Source organism: Mesoplodon mirus (assembly GCF_964341445.2).
Source record: "Mesoplodon mirus genome assembly, chromosome: 20".
NCBI classification, from domain to species: Eukaryota; Metazoa; Chordata; class Mammalia; order Artiodactyla; family Ziphiidae; genus Mesoplodon; species Mesoplodon mirus.
The window spans coordinates 31,812,331-31,836,063 of record NC_138996.1 but is presented as its reverse complement, the minus strand read 5'-3'; the positions used below and the strand labels follow the sequence as shown (position 1 = coordinate 31,836,063).

At 38.5% G+C, this 23,733-nt stretch overlaps 1 protein-coding gene across 1 annotated transcript in view; it reads left to right on the top strand.

Moving 5' to 3' along the window:
- Nucleotides 1–23,733, top strand: part of CSMD1 (CUB and Sushi multiple domains 1) — a gene marked incomplete at its 3' end in the record, with an annotated part of 1,728,858 nt that overhangs the window by 1,486,433 nt on the left and 218,692 nt on the right. Inside the window, exons 27-28 of the mRNA XM_082608811.1 lie at nucleotides 17,267–17,458; nucleotides 22,557–22,695. Coding sequence (XP_082464937.1) covers nucleotides 17,267–17,458; nucleotides 22,557–22,695 — 331 coding nt within the window. The remainder of the gene's footprint in view (nucleotides 1–17,266; nucleotides 17,459–22,556; nucleotides 22,696–23,733) is intronic.

The following is a 23,733-nucleotide window of genomic DNA, read 5'->3' as shown; positions in this document are numbered from 1 at the left end:
ATATCTGGTCAACCTCCCTGCACCCGTGACCAATGTGCCACTCTCCACTCCTGCAGTTCTGAGCCATCCTTTCCCCACTGGAGAATCCAGCCATGAAACTAGGTCAGGCTAGAGTCTTTCTAAACCAAAGGCTTGAATCTCCTTGAAACATGCAGAAGAGCCTATCCCTCCAGCTCAAGAAGCCTTGCTGCTCTTCTGTAGGTGGAAGGCAGGAAAAGCCCATTTATTTGTTTTTATGATCCTGGGACATAAAAAAAAAGAGGTACTTTATGTGTAAGTTAGATTGCGCTGCCATTCCTAAGACAGCTAATGTTAGAATTTGAAGTATTAGCACTTTTCTATGATTTCAAAATGAAATAAAAAATAATGGAACTTCAGTATTTTCCTCAAATAATTGATACTTTGAATATGACCTTTGTTGCAAAGCAAAAATGACATGTATTCAATAGTATTAAATTAGTTTTCTTGGTAAACCATTTTAACTTGATAGTACACCAACACTATGTGAACTTCATATTGTAGGTGTAACTTAGTTATTGGAGGGAAAACCCTTATTTGAACATTCGTTTTTCTTAGAGACACTTGAATGATCTTTTCTCAATAAAGTTAAAGGGTAAGGATTTAACGTCAATGTCACCCCCCCCCTCAGTCACATAATCCCTACCTGGTTGTGGCTGTTTAATTTTGACAATTTCTCTATTATTAGAACACCTTCTTTAACTGCCTTCCATCTCCTCATCCCCTCTTGGCCCTCCTTCTTCCAGTGACTGCTCCATTATAGTCTTGTTTCTCGTTCTTATCTTTCCTTCCCCAAGTTGTAAAGGTTGGCTTCCACTAGGGCCCATCCTCATGTCTCTTTCTCTCCATCAGTACTGACTCCTCAGGTTCCGTCGGTCAGCCTCCCAAGACCTGTCCCCTGAGTACCCGAGGTCTCCCTCCAACTTGATGTGGGGATAGAGAGCATAGGACATACCACGTGAAACGTGACCACATTTCCAATCCTCTCCTTTCTCAAACCTGGTTTCCTTCAAGCTTTCCCATCTCAGTGAATGTCAGCTGCATTCTGAGTCGCCCCTTTATCTTCCACCCCACATATAATCCAGCATCAAATTCAGTAGGGTCCATATTCACAATCCCACATCTCTCCACCTGTACCCCTACCACCTTGATCTGAGTCCTTCCACACTGGACTGAGCTTCCCTGGCTTACAGACTGGCTTCGTCTCCCCGCTCTTGTCCATTTACGATCTTACCTGGTCAGAGGAACCAGCATGGGTCTTAATGAGGCACCTTGCTCTGGTCAGAGCTCTCCACTGGCTTCCCATCTCAGCCAGAGAGAGCTCTGATTCTCCCCGTTGCCAAAATAAAGGCTATAAAAGCCTGTATGCAAGCTTATGCAAAACTCTACATTTTCAGTTTTCATCCTTAATTACTGCCCTCCACCCTGTCAACCCCCCTGTAACATACACACCAGCAAGAGGCGTGTATGTATTTGTATGCACATATTCGGTATTTGTTTATTTTACACACTGCTCTTGGCTTTTTCCTCTTTGCTTGCTTAATGAATCCACAGGTGGACACACCATCTTTTAAGACCCCTTTAGCAGAATTAATGACATGGTCACTTACAGTGCCCAAATTCAGTGCTCATATTTCTGATACAGTGTTTATCCTGTCATGTGTGGGCATCCTACTTGCAGTCCACTGGACTAAGTTTCTGGAGGGCAGAATGTCTAGAACATGACATACAGTCAGTGGCTAAAAAGTGTTTTCTAATCAAATATGCTTGAAAACTTTCCAACGATGCGAATCTTGAAAATATTAGGATGATTTTGATTGTGTGACAAACACTATGTCATGTACCAAAAGGATGTTTCATTACTGATTTCAGCTTCATTCAAAAATGTTAATAGAAAAGCCTTTAATAATAAAGATTCTTTCACTTCTGAGTTAGTTTCTGTCCAGTGTTAATGGTCTTTATATGACATTTATTATCAGAAGTAGTGGACAGTATAGACTGTGTTTTCACTGGTAAAAAACCGCATTAGACAGATTTAATAACATGTATGCATCTTTGTTGACCTTTTAAGTTTTATAATTCTTTATACATTTATTTATCCTTCCTTAATGTTTTGGTACCAGTTGGAAACCAAGCAGACTGTTTTCATTTTATAAAGATTAATACCCGTGTTTTAATTTAAATGAACATAGTTTAATCTATTATTGATAAATTTCCTTATTTTATTAAAAAAATGATCATTTTTTCCCTGCTTTATAATAATCTTGGGAGAAGAACAACTGCTTACTGGGGTGTGGGGATAGTGATTCTTAGCCTCAGTGCTATGTGTCTGTGTGCAGGCTTAATGGCCACTGAGGGAGCAGCTGTACACCACACCCTTCCTTATGTGTGTGTTTACCTTCCCTTTGCTGTAAGACATTTTCTCCACTAGAAAAATGAACTGTTGGTGCTCACAGGATTTTCAAACCCCATTCAAGGTCCATCGTCCTGCCAGCTCCGCACAGCATGTAAAACATGAGAATAAGAACTGACTAGTGCAGTTATGTTAATTGTAATCAGCCTAACACTTTTCATTAAAATTTAATTACTATTTAATCACGCATAAAATGCAAGAAAATGGAGTTCGGCTCACAAAACTGACCTTTACTCTAGGGGTTAAATAAACTTCAGCTGAGCCTGTAGTGGTCCGAACTCTCAGCTCGCCTACTCTAAGGAGAATGGCTCCAGGGCGACCTTGCATCCTCAGATTCCATGAGATTGATTTCCCTGTAAATAATGGTCCTAACTTAGCGGCTACATAACATCCCTTCCTAATTTACTTTATTGAGGATAATTTAATAGGTACATTATCATTAAAAAAAATCATTTACTGTTCAAAACAAGAGAGACCCCTGGGGCTGCCAGTTGCTGAGCAGAGTGGGATTGTTTATAGGAGAGAACCGGCCATAGAGCCCGGGCGCCTGTACCAAGTTTCTGCGCAGAGACAGGACACAGCAGGTGCAGCTAGACTGCTCACCCCCTGCTCTCTTGGGACTCCCCTTGTGGGCTGGTGGAAAACTGATCATATGTTCTTATCATTGGCCACTCACACCCAGAGAGGCCAAAGAGTTTTATCCACCTTTGATTGCTTGCACCCAGCTCATAACAGGGGTAGAACTGGTGTGTGTTGAATTATTGAGACTAAGATGCTAGCTTATTTAGAATTCAGTTTAAATTCTAAATCCTGGATTCCACAGAGTGTTGGGGTTTTAGCTGTGGTTGGCTTTGTCTAATAGTAACAAGATTGATAACAAGAGGAACAGAGAAAAGCAGGGCACATAATGGCATCTTCCCTATTCTTGGGGACGTATCTTTTTTCCCCTCCAGTTTTATTGAAATATAACTGACTTATTGCATATGTGGAATCTAAGAAACAAAGCAAACTAGTGAATATAAAAAAAAACAAAACAGGAACAGACTCACCAGTAGAGAGGACAAACTAGTGGTTACCAGTGGGAAGAGGGAAGTGGGGAAGGGCAAGATAGGGTAGGGGGTTAAGAGGTACAAACAATTATATATAACATAGATAAGCCACAAAGATATGTACAGCACAGGGAAATAAAGCCATTGTTTTGTAACAACATTAAATGGAGTATAATCTATAAAAATATTGAATCACTGTGTTGTACACCTGAAACTAATATATTCAATAATACTGTAAATCAACTATACCTCAATTTTAAAAAATAATAAAATAATTGATACATAGAAATGTGTAAGTTTAAGGTGTACAGCATGTTGATTTGATACATTTAGAGACTAAAAAATGATCACCGCTGTAGTTCATACCACATCACGTCACATAATTACCACTGCTTTTTGGTGGTGAGAACACTGAAGAGCTACTATCTTAGCAACTTCCAGGTATATAATGCAGTGTTCTTAACTGTAGTCACCATGCTGTGCGTTAGACTCCCAGAACTTATTTATCTTGTTACTGGAGGTTTGTGCCCTTTGACCAACATCTCCCCATTCACCCCCACCCCCCAGCCCCTGATAATCACCATTCTACTCTCTGATTCTATGAATTCAGCTTTTTCAGATTCCACATACGTGCTATTATACAGTATTTGTCTTTCTCTTCCTGATATCCCACATAGCATAATGCCCTCGAGGTCCATCCATGTTGTCGCAAATGGCAGGATTTCCTTCTTTTCCGTGGGTGAACTAACAGTCCAGTGTGTGTGTGTGTGTGTGTGCGTGTACTGCGTCTTCTTTATCCATTCATCTGTACATAGACACTTAGGTTGTTTCCATATCTTGGCTATTGTGAATAGTGCTGCAGTGGACATGGGGGTGCAGGTATATCTTTGAGATCCTGCTTTCTTTCCCTTTGATCTTGTGTGCAGAAGTGGGATTTCTGGATCATATGGTAGCTCTATTTTTAATTTTTTGAGGAACCTCCCCGCTGTATTCCACAGTGGCTGCACCAACTAACATTCCCGCCAGCAGTGCACAAAGGGTTCCCTTTCCTTGAGGATGTATCGAATACTTACTGTGAAAGAGATCTCAACCCTTTTCTATAAAACTACTAGTGGGAGTATCATCTGTACCTACCTTTCTGCTAATCTAAATCCTACTCCTACTGAAAGCTCATAAATCATTCCTCAGGCAGCAGGGATTTCTGTGGGGAGTCCCAGCATGGCCCCCCTCCCCCAGGACCTCGGATGTAACTGTCAATCAGCACACTGCAGTAGGCAGAGTTATGCTACCTTGCTTGAATGAGAAGGGAATGCTCCTAACTTTTACAGACTGAATTATCACAATGTCTTTAAAAGCATGTCATTCAGAAATAAGTTGAGTCAGTGAGAACATAGAAAATTTGAATCACTGTGACAAATATTGAGATAAGCATCTGACCACACCCTGTCCAGGTCACCCTTGTCCTCATAATGTGTGTGAACACATTGGTGTAATAATTAGGAATTAATGAACTAACCACTCATTCATTCCTTCGTGTATTGCTTTATTTATTCACCAACCAATATTGAACCCCTTCCTGCTGTGCTCCTGATCCGTGCTGGCATTGGGGATCCAGTGCCAATAAAGCAGACGTTGCCCGGTCTTCACAAAAGTTATGGGGAAACGTATGCCATTCACCTAGAATCTCCTTGCCTCTGTCCACCTCCTCTGGACGGCCCACCTGCTGAGGACCCTGGTCTGCTTCCCTGCAGCTCCGGGATGTGTCCTCCACCTTCCCTGGGGTGACGCCCACCTCTGAGGTCTTCAGCTCCTGCTTTACGCCCTGCAGTCTCCACTCCACTCTACCAGCCATTCTTGGGAAGATGCACTGCATCCTGCTTCACCTTCAGTCGGCAAAGCTGAACTGGAACATGCTGCTCCGTTCCCACAGCTGATCTTCCCATCTTCACTTCCCCGCCTCTGTCGGTTCTTCGTGCTTACTGGGGCGTCTAGGCTGTCGCTGTTCTCCCTTCTGTTGGTTCCTCCTAAATTCCCGATACTTCTTTTCTGTCTGCAGCCATTTTATCCTTAAAATCAAGTCTCTTACCACATACTAAGCTCCCTGGCCCATGGGCTTCCTGCATCGCGTCTGCCCAGCATCCTCTGGTGAGAAGGAGACACGTAAACCAAGAGCTTCTTCCCAGTGACTGTGGGACCCCCACCCTCACGTGGCTGAGCTACAATCACTTATTTTGCCAGGGAACTTCCCATTCACCTCATTTTCAAACCTTCGCCCCTTTCCTCATCTCCTCTTCGGGGCAGTGGATGATCTGGAGTCTTCATTCACAAAGATAAACCTGTCAGAAGGATTTCCTTCCACTTCCTCCAGGAGACATCATTCTGTTTCTTCACTCCTGTTAGCTTGGGATAGTCACGCCTTCTCCCAAGCAAGGCTGGTCCTATCGTGGCTGTGCCCCCGGCTGCTGGGACCTTGCCCTCTCTGTCCTCGTCTTCTTTCATTTTCATCCTTTCCTCTGACTCCTCACTTCCTTGTATACAGACGCTCAAATCACAATTTAAGATAAATACATACAACAACCCTTTGCCACTTTTGAGCATCCTGTTTTTCTCCTTCATCTAGAACATGTTTTGGGCCTGCTGTGTGCGTTTCCTCACCTCCAAATCATCCTGCAGCCCCCTGGTTTGTTTCTGCCCCCATCACCTCAGTTTCACTGCTCTTGTCACGGTCAAAAATAAGCCATGAGTCTCAATCAACACACACCTTTTTGTGGTTCTGGTAAGTGGCCTCCTGCAGAAGTTCAGTGCATCTAACACTTCCCACCTTGTTGAAATATTATTTTCCCTGGATTTTCACGACTGTCCCTCAGATCCTTCCTGCCTTCCCGGTCCCTCTGTTGTCTCCTGCAGTCTCACCTTCTTCTTCCTGGTTTCCTTGGGACCTGGTCTTAAGTCATCCGCTCTCTCTATTCACTGTCTCTCTGAGCAATGTTCTTTCTTCGCTGGCTGTGTACAAAGATCCAGAAGGTCATCACTTCAAAACTCTCTATTTGGAGCTCATACCTGTCTTGTGAAGCTCTAAGGGGCCAAATACATAAATTCGTTTGGACATCTTGCAGACATGTCAAAATTGGCATGTCCGGATCTATCCTGTCACCACATCCAATCCAATCCAGACCCAGCCTCCAACAAGACCTCATGTTGCTGCTCTTATCTTGCATTTCTCCTTCATCACACAAGCCTACATCTGCTGGGTCTCACCCACACCAGACTCTGTCTAAAGGGCTGCTCAGAGGACGGCGATTGTATTGAACCTGCATTTGAGAAAAGCCACCTTGGCCAAGAGCAAATCTAATCAAGCTAAGCCCCCCACTTAAAAAGTGCTTCTCCAGTTTCTGACTGGAGAATAAAATCCTGTTACATGACCCCCGACTGATTGACGTGGGGCTCCCGTGTACCTCCCCATCCTCACCCACTCCTTCCACCTGGCTTCTAAGGACTTTTTTCTCCTGTTTTCAGACCTTCACTTGCACAGTGCCTTCTGCCCAGGACCCTGTCCCCCTGTTCACTGCCTGCTATTCCTGTCCGTTTCCCGAGTGGCAGTTAAACACCACTCCTTGTAGGAGGATTCTCTGAGCCCAAAAAATAAATAAGAACCCATTTTATATCATTTTTACACTTCCCCCTATATAATGTTCACCACTAGTTATTTTTATAACTTTTTGGCTGTTACTGAATATCCTGGTATTCAGAAGTCAGATATTTTACACTAGTTACTGCATTTATCTCTGCCTCACTTTTGACACTTAGAAGTATTTTGTCTTTTGTTTTCTTGTTTCTTGTGTATGTGTCTTATTTTCTCTGCTTATTTCTTTTTCTTTGTTTGGTTATTGGTTCTAGTGAGACTGAATTTCCTAAATTATTTATTTTTTTAATATTTCTGCTCTAATATTCAGTCTTTAGGATGGTTCCAATTACAAGAGCAACCACCCAGTAGATGTGTGTTGAATTGAATTTTAAAAGTGACTTAAAACTTGTCTTTGGACTTCCCTGGTGGCGCAGTGGTTAAGAATCCACATGCCAATGCAGGGGACACGGGTTCAAGCCCTGGTCCGGGAAGATCCCACATGCCACGGAGCAGCTAAGCCCGTGTGCCACAACAACTGAGCCTGCACTCTAGAGCCCGTGAGTCACAACTGCCGAGCCCATGTGCCACAACTACTGAAGCCCGTGCGCCTAGAACCCGTGCTCCACAACAAAAGAAGCCACTGCAGTGAGAAGCCGGCACACCGCAACGAAGAGCAGCCCCTGCTTGCCTTAACTAGAGAAACCCTGAGTGCAGCGAGGACCCAATGCAACCAAAAATAAATTAAATAAATAAATTAAAAAAAAAGAACTTGTCCTCCCCAGATAACTCATGTTCTCATTAAGGTGATTAAAAAAGAAATTTGAGGTGCATGTTTGAGTAATTTGCTTGGAAGCATTTAGCAGTATTAAAGAGAATATAAACTGTCCAGATTTAGCAATCCTATCAGAGTGGAAGTGGAAAAAATACATATATATAATATAGTATATTATATTATAATATACTATATAACATGTGTATATAATATATATTATATATTGTATTATATATAAATATATATTATATATATATATATATTTTTTTTTTTTTTTTTTTTTTTTTCGGTACGCGGGCCTCTCACTGTTGTGGCCTCTCCCATTGCGGAGCACAGGCTCTGGATGCGCAGGCTCAGTGACCATGGCTCACAGGCCCAGCCGCTCCATGGCATGTGGGATCTTCCCGGACCGGGGCACGAACCCCTGTCCCCTGCATTGGCAGGCGGACTCTCAACCACTGCGCCACCAGGGAAGCCCCTATATTATATTTTTATGTATATAATTTTAAGCATTGTAAGACTCAAACTATAGTAAACTGCATAATCCTGTAACAGAAAACTCTCAAAAGTATACGCACATATGCACACACATGTAATATTATATAATTTTTAGAATAGGCATCACAGAGGCACTGTTTTTCTACTCATGAAAGAAAACATGGCTTGGGGCTAAGCCCCATCTTAACAGCTCTGTAAGCAGGCATGTGCACAATGTTCATGGACTTAGGTTAAATTAGGGCACCATACTCTTTTCACCACCCACAGTTTTGATGAGGACTGCTCTCAAAGGTAAGGAACACAAAAGCACTTTGATTTATCAATTTTTCCCAAATATAAGGAACTGCTATTATTTATTCTCAGTTCTAGAGATATATTGACTCCAGAGAAGTATTATGTGATAAATGACACAGTCTGCAGCTCTCAAATTAGATTTCCCCAACTCTTTGGCCTCCTGTTTCACACTACTCAATTCAAACTGACAAAAGTAAGATTCTCCTGACACTTGCTTGGCAGGAAGGCGTGCAGATAGTGCAGTTTTGATTTAGAGGCAGGAAAAGATAGTAAACAGGTTAGCTCTCACTTGATCACACTAAGGTTATGATACCAGATACTTGCATGGCTGCAACCACCTGAGGTTTCTGTAACATGTTGAAATTGTTAATCGTGCACTTATCAGTAAAGAATAGGTGGATTTGCAGAATGTTTAATGAAAAATGTGATAGCCATCTTTTTCTCTCCTCAAGTCTGTCTTGTGTCACTACACAGATTTTTATCTTTCATACTTATTAAAAGCTGAGAATCAATTTAACGGTGACTAATGTGATAGATGTTTAGAACAGGATCTGTGGAGGGTGAGATTTTCATTTGATTGTGACTTTAGATATAAAGAAACTAAAATCTCTTTGAATAACTGAATGAAGGATTCTTCACTGTTATGAGGATGCAAAGCATAGGATTTTATGATGCATTCAAAGTGTAAATATCTGTGTTACTAAATAGATATAAAGTGTTTTAAAAATAACTCTAAAGTCTAAAGTATTTTTAGATCTTCAGGAACAGACATACTTGGTTTCCCATAGATTCTGTATTTGACATGATGAAAATAGAAGTGCTAATTAGTATTTTTTCTCAGAGCATTTGCAATTCCTTTATAAAGGAGGAAGTTAGCTTAGTTCCCAGTGCAGTCTTTGGAACTTAACTGACACAAGTGACTAAAGTACTGTTGTGAACACTAGTAGTCTGTTATATTTTTATGTCTTTTAAAAATTTTCCAAGTGCATTCTCTTACATGGTTTAATTTTTACAACTATGTGGTATGCAGATCTCAAAAATATAGTTTTATAACTAGCAAACAAATATTAGAACATTTATTTACAAGAAATAGAAAAATTATTTGACTTACAGAAATTGCCTAAATTGGACATGTATTATATACCACTAATGTTCTCTTTCCAATAATTGATTATGAGGATCTTTGAAATCATTTAAAAAGTTAATTTAAAACAATTTAAACAAGTTAATTTAAAAAATCCAATGTTATAGAGATAGAGGACTCATATCTTACTATAAGCAGCAGAAAAAGTATAAGGACGATTATTACAAAAAAATAAGTGACTCCTGAAAATGAAAATCTGTATGATGAGGGGATTTATTGTCTAGTTTAATAGCTGCAATATAAATAGCTCTTGAATTATTATATTTTGATTTAATTAGCATGAAATATGGGACTCAACTTTTTTTGCTTTAATGGAATTCACATTCCCTATTGTGCAGAATCAAAGTGATTGATTTATTTCTGTTGCATATTGAAGTTTTTTTTAAATTGTAGAACTCAATTTACACTTACGTTTGATAGTCTACTATAATGACATATTTTCATAGCTATTAAGTGCTTATTCAGTACAAAGACCATGAAAGCAAATGTTCCACTTTTGAAACATTGTTACAGAGGATGCTTGAGTAACAGATCATAAAGGCTATTTAATATTTTCGTATACTAACATCACTCTCTCTGTCTGCACAAATGTTTTAATGCCTGTGGTCCTGCTGACAAACTAAAACCTTTCACGCCTTCCGAGGCTTCAGCGTTCCTGTCTGAGGAATCTTGGCCTTTAATTTGTTCCCTCTGGCCCATAGTAATAGCATTAATGAAGCCTCTTGGTAAATAGTAATTGTGTTCATGAGAAAGGACTTTTCGTTTGATTTAGTATTTTTTTATTCTGAAAGAAAGAGTCATTTTCCTCAGGAATGAGTGACAATATATAGTGTGCATCTTCAGATTTGCCGGTATATATCCATAATTTCACAATCCTGAAGTCCATGTTGCTTTCTGTCATGAAGGAACACGCAGAAGTAACACGATTCCAGGGCCTCCCTGGTGGCGCAGTGGTTGAGAGTCCGCCTGCCGATGCAGGGGATACGGGTTCGTGCCCCGGTCTGGGAGGATCCCATATGCCGCGGAGCGGCTGGGCCCGTGAGCCACGGCCGCTGGGCCTGCGCATCCGGAGCCTGTGCTCCACAACGGGAGAGGCCACAACAGTGAGAGGCCCGCATACCGCAAAAAAAAAAAAAAAAAAAAAAAAAAACAGAAGTAACACGATTCCTGTGTTGAATCCTGATATTGTTTCATCCTTTGAAATTAAACATGTGTATACACATACATTCATATAATAAAAAATAATTTTAAATATAAAATGATTTGTATTCATTGTATTCAATTCAAGTGAATACTGCAACTCAGACATATATTTGTGCATATATATATAAACCTTTATAATTAAACTTTTTCTTTAGAAGTACTTGTAAATTCACATGCCCTTGTGAGAAATAAAACAGAGAGATCCTGTGGACCCTTAGGAAGTCCCCCCCCCCCAGGGGTAACATCTTGCAAAGCTAGAGCACAAATCACAGTCAGAATATCAGCAATGATCAGTCAATATGCAGAACATCCATCCCCAAAAGGGTCCCTCAGGTTGTCCTTTTATAGCCACACCCACTTCCCTCCTGCCACCACCCCATCCTTAACCCTGGCAACCTCTAATCTGTTCTCTATTTACATGACTTTGCCATTCCAACAATGTTATATGAAAGGAATCCTGTAAGGTGTGGTCTCACTTTTTTCACTCGGTGTAGTTCTGTGGAGATTCACTGGGGCTGTTGTATGTCCCCTCAGTTTATTCCTTTGTGTTGCAGAGTAGTATTCCATAGACTGGATATACCAGCTTGTTTAGTCATTCACCCACTGAAGGACATCTAGGTTATTTCTAGTTTGGGACCATTATGAATAAAGCTGCCATAAACATTCATGTACAAGTTTTTGCGTGAACATAAGTTTTCATTTATCTGGGATAAATGCCCAGAAGTGTAATTTCTGGGTTGAATGGCAATTGAATGTTTAGATTTTAATGGCCAAATAATTTTCCAGAGTGGCCGTACCATCTTACATTACCACAAGCAATGCCTAAGTGATTCCTTTTCTCTGCATCCTCACCATCATTTGATGTTGTCTATATATGTGATATGATTAGCTGCACTAATAGGTATGTAGTGATATCTCTTTGCATTTCCCTAATGGCTAATGATTTTGAACATCTTTTCACATACTTATTTGCCATCTGTACATTCTCTTCATTGACATGCCTTTTCATGCCTTTTGCCTGTTTTCTGGTTGGGTATTTTCATGTTTTTATTTTATTTTATTTTTTTGCATCTTCAGCATTCTCAGTATATTTTAGATACTAGTCCTTTGTCAGATATGTGGCTTTTAAACTTTTTCTCTTGGTCTTTAGCTTGTCTTTTCATCCTATTAACAAAGTCTTTCTTGGAGAAATTTTTTTAATTTTGATGAAGTTTATTAATTTTTGCTTTTTATAGAACATGCTCTTGTTGTCATGTCCTTGCCTAGCCTTAAATCTCAAAGATTTTCTCCTAAAAGTTTTTCTAAAAGTTTTATAGTTATACCTTTTGTATTTAAATGTGATCAACTGTGAAAGAGCTTTTGTGTAAGATATGAGACTTGTGTCAAGGTTCTTTCCCCAGCACTGTGTGTTACTTTTGAAGCCCAGGAGAGGGATTTGTGCAGTGTGCACTTGAGCAGCCAGTAGCTCTGCTCTTGATCTCGGAAGATCTCAGAAAACTCTGTGTCTCCAGTTCCTGAAGCACTTTGTCATTGTCAGAAGGGAGAGGAGGAATGTCGACTGAATTAAGTGGAACTTGGTAGAATTCATACCTACTTTCTTTAATTTAGAGTCTGGGATTGAGTGGAAGCACCCGTTGGATGACTTGAGGTTCCTCTTTTCTGTGTGTTTCCTAAACCTTTTCCAGCCACCAAAACGCTGATGCACACGTGACAGAGTTCTGACGGCCAGTTCAGGTCTATCCTGTCAAATACAGTCAGTGACCCTCCAGAAGGAGATTCCCTATTCAGAGCAACTTTTCAGAGAAAATGATAACCTGACCACGTGCATAAAGAGTTAATTCAATTTTCTTAACTCAAGAACATGAGAACTTAATATGCAGGTTAAGATCTGACTGTTAGAGATCTCTGCTTCTGATATGGAGTGTATTGGTGTCGCTTTATACGTTTTTCCATATAGGTGGTAAGCATTCTCTCTGTGGAGGTTATGTTATGAAAGGGTGTTTTAAGATAATAAATGTACACTAAGCAAACTTTACTTCTGTGAACTAATAACGCAGTTGATAAATATACTTTTAAATGATGTTTAAAAAACATGAAGGGGATTCCCTGGAGACGCAGTACTTAAGAATCCACCTGCCAATTCAGGGGACACGGATTCGAGCCCTGGTCCGGGAAGATCCCACATGCTGCGGAGCAACTAAGCCCATGCGCCACAACTCCTGAAGCCCCCGCACCTAGAGCCCATGCTCTGCAACAAGAGAAGCCACCGCAGTGAGAAGCCCGCACACCGCAACAAAGAGTAGCCCCTGCTTGCTGCAACCAGAGAAGGCCCGCGCACAGCAACGAAGACCCAACACAGCCAAAAATAAACAAATAAATAAATAAATTTATTTTTAAAAATAAAAATAAAAAACATGCAAGGAGGACTTGACACACTTAATAGGACATGTCCCAAATGCACAATTTTTTAGAATAGAAAAAGAACACAACTCTGCATGTTATTTTAATATGTATATATTCCATAAAGTCTCCAGTGTCAAAAATGACTTTATCCCATTGGAAATGAATTTGTGTACATTGCAATTCTTATGATACAATGGTTCTCCACCACCATCGCTTCCTCTTGCAAACAAAAACGTCAGGTCCGTGGCTCTCACGCTAAGTGGAGCACAGGTTCAGATCGCTCAAGCCCATCGAAACGGTTCTGGATTCAGAGACAAGGAGTAGCGATGTCCCTTAGATGCCACTGGGCCTGTGGAAGGTTCTTTATGACTTGAAATTGTCCAGGGAACCCCTGGGGAAATTGAAAAATACAATATCCATCACCTCAGGAATAGTATCTTCTTTTTCTAAGGTGATAGAACGATAAGACTGATGCAACTAAAAATATTGTTTTCCTTTTTATGGCAGTAAACTGGAATGATTCAGTCACCAAAATCCCATTTGAAGAAAAAAACGTTTAAGAGAAAATTGAGTGCAAGAAACATGTGGCGTATAAAAGAAAACAATCATAAAAAGGAAATGAGTGCATGCCTCATCCATAACTTTGTATGACCCTGAAGGTGAAAAAGCAATTTCTGACCCCAAAGAAATGTCTTTGGTTGGGGGCTTTCATATTAGTCTCCAAATAAGCTTTATTGCCTTTACCAGAAAACATCTTTACACAATTTGTAACTAGGGGAAAATAAAATGGCATTTATTTCAATGACCCAACTGATGTATTTCCCACTGCATTGTTTAAAATGGTTTTGTCTTCCCCTAAAGTCGTCTTATTGTTTTTGTATTTTTAATCCAATCTAGATTACTCTAAGAACTTTTTATTTTTATTTTATAACTTTTTAATGGCATGCTCTATTATTATTATTACAGATATGCCAAATGAAAATTTGCTTTAGAAGTAGAAACTTCTTTCAAAACTGAATTAAAGCTCATACCATTAAAGGACATATAAACCTTAGTACAAGCCTGTGTTTTATATACTGATATTCTGTGGATCTTTGTTTGGAAGGGTTTGAAAAATTTGTTGAGAAAAACATGCTCTATGATAACATACATTTAGAATACACTGGATTAAACTTTTTTTTTTTAGTTTCTTTACTGTAGGGCTTCTCTGAGCGTTTAATCCCTGATGTACAGCAGGGATCTACAAGAGGAAGCTAGAGTATACAGTATTTGCCCAGCTTGTTTGACCAAACACCTTTAATAACCTATAGAAAAGTGTTCTACAGAACACTTGTTTTTGCAAGCCTCATATGTCTGTTGAAATTCTTATACATGTACAAAATCTATGCATTTTGTTGCCTAGGTGATGGCCATGCTGGGCTATGATTCTGGTGATTGAATACTATAATTGCTGTTCTATATTATAAGAATTTGTGGCTTATGGGTGTGACACTTCTGAGTTTCTAACTAGAAGCTTTGTGTCCTTGGGTCCATTCTGCATTCTACTGCTGTCCTGGTCTTCTTTTGGGAAAATTTGCTTGCTTTCCACCCTGCATTCTAATCTTTGCAGCTGATGGGAGGAGAGTGGAAACTAAAGGGATCTTCCTCAGTGACTCTGATATGGCATTTCCTGCTCTCTTCCCATTGAAAAAACTACACGGAAGCCCAAATGCTTCCTTTCTTTTTGATATCTACTGAGCATTCTGCTTCCAAGTAAAATTCCCCTGCTCAGAACACTAATAATAATAATAATAACAACGATGACAGGTCTGATAAGCCAGCCATCATGCTATGGGATTAAGACAGAACTGAAATGTCTGCAGTGTCCAGTATTACAGTAAAGTATGTTCTCTGAAAACACATCCACTGAAAATATGTCAAAGGTGTTGGATACAATTATTTTTAGCCTTTTAAAATGTATCACTGAAACTGCAAGAATATGAGGAATCCTGAGAGTCACCAAAATAATGTGAAATGCAGAAATGTCATGAAGTTCAGAAGTTGGCTTTGCCCTGGGAGCATCTGTCACTTGGTCCCTGGTGACACTGAGCTTCCATTTTGAGAGTCTGTGGGCTGAAAGAATAGGAAATAAGGTTTAAGATCTTTCCAATACTGGAAATGTAATTGGAGACCCTCATATACTGCTAGAGCTCCAAAGGGGGGAGGTCCTACTCTCACTATAAGGGAGAATAGATAGATGGTAGAGATAGATAGATAATAGATAGATATAGAAAGATAGATAGATAATAGATAGGTGATAGATAGATAATAGATAATAGATGATAAAGAGATAATAGATAGATGATAGATAATAGATAGGAGAGAGACAGACAAATATGGATATAGATATAGGTATAGAAACAGACACAGATAGATAACTCATAACCACAGGCAGGTTTCAAACTAGCTTATAGATAAATTCATGTCATTTCCGTGGTCCAAAATGCCTCAACAGAGATTTTTTTTTTGAAAGAGGTAGAAGGCTTCTCATGTCCCAGGCACATGGTAAAGTCAAATGAGAATCTCCTCTGGATAAACACACCTTCAAAAGAATTATTGCAAGTCAAGTTCCAAAAACAGAAATGCAAATTCAAAACTCAGAGGCACCTTAGATTACATGAGATATTGGAATTATTATCAGATCAGACTGTAAGAGTTTAAAAAATAAAAGAGAATAAAAATATGAGTAGGGAACAATATACTGTATAAATGACCAAAGATATTTGAACAAAATGCTAACTAACAGAAAAGCACAATGAAAGTTTAAAACTCAACAACATGATAAAATAATAAATTTGATGCAGATGGAGAAAAGATTGTGATAGGAAGATAGTCTAAAAAATTACCCAGAAGATGGAACAAAGGTAAAAAAATGATTTAAAAATGAAAAGTTGAGACACTGAAGATAGAGACATTTGTCAAATTTTAATTCATAAGAGAGGAACAGAGATAATAGGAGAGAACTGATATTTGACAAGATAGTGGCTTAATCCTCAGATTCAAAACTTCAAATGATTCCAAGCAGGGTTAATAAAAGGAGGTTCATACATAGACATAATATTGCAAGACTTTTATTTCCTTAGAAATAAAGAAAATTCATACATAGACATCATATTGTGAAATGTTAGGACATCAAAGACAAAAAGATGATCTTAAAGTAGTTTCAGACTGTGAGATTAAGTAGGAAAACTGGAAGGCAGAAGCAGTGGGATAATTTCTTAACAGAATTTAGGGGAAAATAAGGACAACAACAGCTATCCTAAACTATAAACTCGGTAAAAATATTCTTTAGGATTAAAGGAGAATTAAAAATATCTTTAGAGAACTAAAGGTGTTTTTGGACAAAACAGTTTAAGAGAGTTTAGTTCATCTTAGCTGGTTGTGAAGTGGGAAGGCGCTGACCAAAGGGAATTTATCCTATTTTGTTTTCCTCAAGGTTCCTTGAGATTGGTATTCTTAAATTATTTAAATTGTGGCATGTATTTTCATTAAAATGTTGTCAATGAGACGATCAAAGGGCAATGTGTGTGTATGTGCATAGTATGATACAGAAATCCTTAATATATTCCATAATTCGTTGAATTCTCATGAAGATTTTGCTAGAATCTGTTCAAAGGAAACATAATCAAGATGCACGCTATTGAATGTATTCTTGAGGGAAACAAAAGCTTCTTTTCTTACGTTCATATGTGGACAAGTGATTCATTAACGCGGATCAAGAGCGCTTCAGCCCACAAGGGCTCTACGTCTATAAGAGTGCTGGGATCGTGTTTCCAGTCATTGATGTGATGTTGTCCCTTGTTTCTAGCATCCATCGCGTCCACCTGCAACGACCCAGGTATACCTCAAAATGGCACCCGCTATGGGGACAGCAGAGAGCCGGGAGATACCATCACTTTCCAGTGTGACCCTGGGTACCAGCTCCAAGGACAAGCTAAAATCACTTGTGTTGAGCTGAATAACCGATTCTTTTGGCAACCAGACCCTCCTACATGCATAGGTATTGTGCAACAGAAAATAGAAATTTTATATTTGGGAAGGAATGCATGTTATCATTAAAATTGCTCTGTGAATGTATTATTCTTCAGAAGTATTTCTCAAGAGTTTCTTACATGCCCTCTGGTTCCCCGAGATTATATTGAAATTTTATTACAAACCTTTAAACTTTATTTTATTAGGTAAGGTAAAGGAAGTAGTTTACTTAATGTATGGTAATTGACATTTATCTAACATTTCCTATCCTTAAGAAATCTCATAAAAATATGGATCAATCAAATTACTGTAATTTAAAATTCTGTGTGGCTGAAAATTCATAACTCTACCATTGTCGTTCTCATTTTTAATATAGAAACGTGCCCTTAATCAAAACCTACTCAATAAAAAGGTGTGTTCTCTTTTTTAGAAGATTTTTCTGTAATAGCAGTACATTTTTAATAGAATCCCCAAAACTAGAAATTACACTGTTTATGTCAATATAAAGATAAAAGGAGAGACTTCTTTCTAAAATTTACCAGAATTTTATAATTTGACCTTATTAAAGAGAAAACAATTCGTGTGCAGACTTTAGTTGAATAACCAATATCCAAGATAGTCTATCACAAATATAGTTTTAGGACAAGACATATTTATATATAAAATAGTAATTACATGTAGATTATCCCTTCAGTCAATTAAATATTTTACCATAAATACCTCTGTATGGTATCCCATCTTAATTTTTAAAGGAAACTTAATTTTAATGAACTGTCACAGTATAATTTGTACTTCCTTATAATCTGTTTAAAAATATAAAATTAAATTAATCTGCAAAGAGAGGAAGTGATAATGAAGTGATATGCACATAGTTAATGGGCCATTTTGCATCAGGTGACCTTGAGGGAATTTTGTGATTTAAGATGATTTTTATTGTCATAAGGGATTCTCAGTGGTCCTGTGGAGCTATAATATGCAACTCTTAACTTATTACAGAGTGCTTGCAGGATTCTGAAGACAGATGAGAATTGATAGCTCTTCTTATTAGCATGTTCAGCCCTGTCAGAGAGCTACCCTGTTTATGCAGTGTTCTGTGCTGCACGTACATTTCGTGACTTTTGTGAGCACAGTCACATTTTACCTCAAGCTGAATCATCAGGAGATGTGCCAGATTTCTACGTGTTCCTTTTTTAAAGTGGAGTAATTACCTATAAATGCAACCATCATTTTAAACCATTCTTCTATTTTTAAATCAGGAGAGGCACATTTTTTTTCCAATTTGCATGAATTTAAGCTTATGGAGGAGTACATTAAAAAGCAATACAACTACCAGTCAATCTCTTGAAGGTAATTTCTTGGTTGACATTCATATAAACCATTCATTGTAAAATTTGACCACCTTTCCAATTAATCTATAATTTTTTTGGATCATCTCTTAGTTACCTAATTTTAATCAGCGACTAGATAAACCAGTTCTCAACAATGAAAATAGGTAACACTTTATCTGTCTTGAATATCAGCTCCAAAAATAAGCCAAGATCACTCCCAGGCCACTGAATATCAGTTCTGTGGGCAACAGAACCACCCACATACAGGTATCACATAACACAAACGTGGAAAATACGTATTTGGGAATAAGTGCACAATATCTTTTTATCACATTGTAAACATATTTTGCCCCAGCAATGAGATTATGCCTCTGTACGATACTCATCCCTTAGAGCATGGTCATGTATTAGCACTCATCTACATTCTGTTCTGCTGATACGGACTTTTTTTTGTTTTTTTCTCTTTTCTTATTAAACATAATATGTTTTTGCAGAAGTTTTATAAGCTACAGTTAAGAAAAAAGAGGAAAAAAGCACTGTCACCTTTTTACCTGAAGGCTACTATTATTAGCATAAACATGCATAAGTAAGCTTCATAATTATTTTATGTATATATAATCTATTTTTTAAATGTTTTTAAATGATAGCACCCTGAATGATTATTTTGTAAATTACACTTTTTACTTACTGGTACACAATGAGTATCTTTTGTGTTATTATGTATTTTTTACTAATTAAGTTTTATGCCTGCACAGTCTTTCTCTGTTTGGATCTGTATTGACCAATATTGATTCCACTAATCCCTCCTCAATGTAGGGTTAGGTGTTTCAGCCTTTTCCCTTTCACGAAAATTGCTGACATGAACACTTGTTGCAAAACACATCCATGATTATTTATGAATGACATATTTCTACAAACGTAGGTATTTCTAGAGTTTTCAAAACTTTTTCAGAAAGGTTGCATCAATTTACATCACCGTCAGCATGATTGTTTATTTTCCCCGACTCAGAAAAGGCACTTTATGTGATATTTCTTAATCTTATAATATGGGCAGGAAGTGAAGATTCCTTGGAGTTTTAATTGTCATTTTATATTAAAAATGAGGATGAACTGTTTTTAATTTAGTATTCATAGTGACCACTTGAATTTGCTCTTTCCTGTTGACTGGCTAATTTCTTTTTTCTGTTTTATTCTTAGCGTATTTTTTCCTCCTATTTGCTGTTCTTTCCCATTCTCTCCCTTTTATAAAATCTCTTAACCACTCACGTGTTTATATCTTACTCATATTCTCACCAGCTTGTCATTTGCTGCTAATCTGCCCTGTGATTTGCTGCTAATCTGCCTTGTGATTTGCTTGGATGCCTCACTTCTTTCACTTCACAAAGGACTCCAGCGATGGAGGCACCTCCTTCTGGAACTGAGTCTTAAAAGACCAATTCTCTGGACCAGAAGACACTCAGTACTTTCTGATTCTGAGTAAAGTGTCCCTTGAACATCTCCACAGTTTCAGTTTTCTCATATAGCCCACAATACCTTTTGTCCAAGTTCAAATTCTAAAGAACTCTGCAAAGCAAAAATGCATTCCAAGGTTGCAAAACCTTATTTGGTGCCACCCTCCTGCCCTGATCTACAGGGTGATGATTTCGTGGCTATTTATCCCACTTAACGGTGTGAACATTGAAGTGTTCTGGTGTGGAAATAGTAATGTGTCTAGTTAAACAGTGCCACTGCAAACCTTAGTGGATGAACGTGCTACCGTGTATGTCAGGAGGGTCCACCCTAAGGGTTTCGAATAAGGAACTGTGGATTGATATGAGTTTGTGGATTTTGACTCTATGTCCATTCCCTCTGGAGAATTTCTAGAGTGTCTGAATTGCATTTTGTACTAAATGTAATCCTATCCAAAACATTTTGCAAGCTTTCTAATGAAAACCTGATGAAGCTAAAATGAAGAATTCCCCACCAAAGAGAGAACAAACCCAGCAAGACGGTCCTCCTTAATTCCACTTTAAGTCTTTAAATAACCTCATTTGAAAATGCCACCTGGGACCAGTATGAATAAGACAGGATCTGCCCTTTGTTTCTTTTCAATTAATATTTGAGTCTCATCTCTGAACTCTTCCTGCTGGTGGTACCCTTGTACCCGGTGCCCTGAATCTGTCATGTTTCTTCTTTTAAAACCTGAGTGGAGTAGCATAACCTGAGGCCCTCAGGTACCTCTTTCCCCACCTCAGCACCACCTCTGCTGCTTGTCCAGGCTTCTCATACTCCAGGCTGTCAGCATCTGTGCGGTTCCGGGGGAGGCCACGTCCTGTGAGAGCCGCTTAGCTGATTGTCTCCACATCATTTATTAAAATAAAACTGCATACTATGGAAAATGTGGTTTTAATCATTTTGAAGAAAGTTATATCGTATTGCTCTTGAGAGTATATCTGTAAGAATTTATTATAAATATTTCCTGTGATACTACTCAGAGTTTGTCTTAGATGAGACAGAACTTATAACAAAGAGTCTTGGGATTTGTTATATTTTTTCTTATGGAAAGTTAAGTTTTCAGGAATGTTAAGTGAGTATTTAAAGACACATCCATATCAGAAAATTATAAAGTGTAATCTTCATCTTATTTTCAAAAAAGTCCTTGTGTATGTGTGTGGAAAATACCAGCAATTAGCATATTTCCTTCTCTACTTATTTTTTTCCCTGAATATATACATGATCAATGAAGTGAAATAAGTATACAATTTAGAGGGAACAGTATAATTTAATCAGGGTGATTTTTTAAGAACAACTTGGAGACAATTCACAATATTTGATATGAAGAACCTTAAACCTAGCATATTAATGTGAATTTTGCATTGTTTTAGTACCTTCCACAGCATGGAAGCTTTAACAGAAACGTTATCTACTAAATAAAGCAATCCTAAACATTTTCAGGTTCAAGAATGAAGACTGTCTTGCCTGTTAACAGTAAACTACACAATCGTTGCCTTAACTAATACAAATGTAAACACATGTAATTAAAAATTAATGACTGCAGAAACAAACTAAATTTATTACTATCATCTGAAGTGCTTCTTCCTGATAGTAACATTCTAAGTAGTGTGATGAAATAATATTTTTAGGGGTGTAAGTTCCTGCTCAGCCTCCTCTTGGTCATCTATCCCCAGATATCACCGAAACTTTACCTGTTAGCTTTGTTGTTTTGAAATGTGGGGAAGATATCCGAGCCCTATGTATAGCAGAGGACTGTAAGAAATACACAAAATAAGACGTATTCATTTATTCAACAAATAGTTCCTGCATACTTATTATGATCAAAAACTGTGCTAGGCTTAGAACAAGAGTGAACAGAAGATGGATCATCATTATGCCACTGGAAGCAAACTTCTTAGAATAAGTAAGCAATGACTTTGTAAACCATAAGAAATGACCAAAGAATTGACACAACCATAAAGTGATATTCATGGGGATTTTTTTTTTCCTGTGCAGGTTTGTTTTCATATATTTATAGTGTGGAGGATTCAGGTAATCTGTTCAATTTAACTGGGTAAAGTTTAAAATTATAGGAAGTAAATTTCATTTGTCAGCATTGAAAATCCTCCTTAAAAATAGAGTGGAATATTATATAAAATTTGGTAACAATCACATAAAAACATGTACAGACCTTCTGGGTCTTAAAATTTCCTCTGGGTAGTTGTTTAATAACCCAGTACACAGTGTCTTCGATGAACCCTGTGCCATCTCCTTTCACACTGACCAGCACCCTTCTCTCCCCTGAACCTTCCTCTCCTGTGACAGCGGCATGTGGTGGGAATCTGACCGGCCCGGCTGGCGTCATCCTGTCCCCCAACTACCCGCAGCCCTATCCTCCCGGGAAAGAGTGTGACTGGAGAATAAAGGTGAACCCAGACTTTGTCATCGCCTTGATATTCAAAAGGTACCGTCTCTTATGGAATACCACCTTTAAGTAGGACTTACATATTTTTTTTTACATCTTTATTGGAGTATAATTACTTTACAATGGTGTGTTAGTTTCTGCTTTATAACAAATTGAATCCATTATACATATACATATGTCCCCATATGTCTTGCCTCTTGCGTCTCCCTCCCTCCCACCCTCCCTATCCCACCCCTCTAGGTGGTCACAAAGCACTGAGCTGATCTCCCTGTGCTACGCAGCTGCTTCCCACTAGCTATCTATTTTACATTTGGTAGTGTATATATGTCCATGCCACTCTCTCACTTTGTCCCAGCTTACCCTTCCCCTCCGCCCCCGTATCCACAAGTCCATTCTCTAGTAGGTCTGTGTCTTTATTCCCATCTTGCCCCTAGGTTCTTCATGACCATTTATTTTTTTAAGATTCCATATATATGTGTTAACATATGGTATTTGTTTTTCTCTTTCTGACTTACTTCACTCTATATGACAGACTCTAGGTCCATCCACCTCACTACAAATGACTCAATTTCATTTCTCTTTATGGCTGAATAATATTCCATTGTATATATGTGCTACATCTTCTTTATCCATTCATCTGTTGATGGACACTTAGGTTGCTTCCACATCCTGGCTATGGTTAATAGAGCTGCAATGAACATTTTGGTACATGACTCTTTAAATAATGATTTTCTCAGGGTATATGCCCAGTAGTGGGATTGCTGGATCGTATGGTAGTTCTATTTTTAATTTTTAAAGGAACCTCCATACTGTTCTCCATAGTGGCTGTATCAATTTACATTCCCACCAACAGTGCAAGAGGGTTCCCTTTTCTCCACACCCTCTCCAGCATTTATTGTTTGTAGATTTTTGATGATGGCCATTCTGACCGGTGTGAGATGATATCTCATTGTAGTTTTAATTTGCATTTCTCTAATGATTAATGATGTTGAGCGTTCTTTCATGTGTTTGTTGGCAATCTGTATATCTTCTTTGGAGAAATGTCAATTTAGATCTTCCGCCCATTTTTGGATTGGG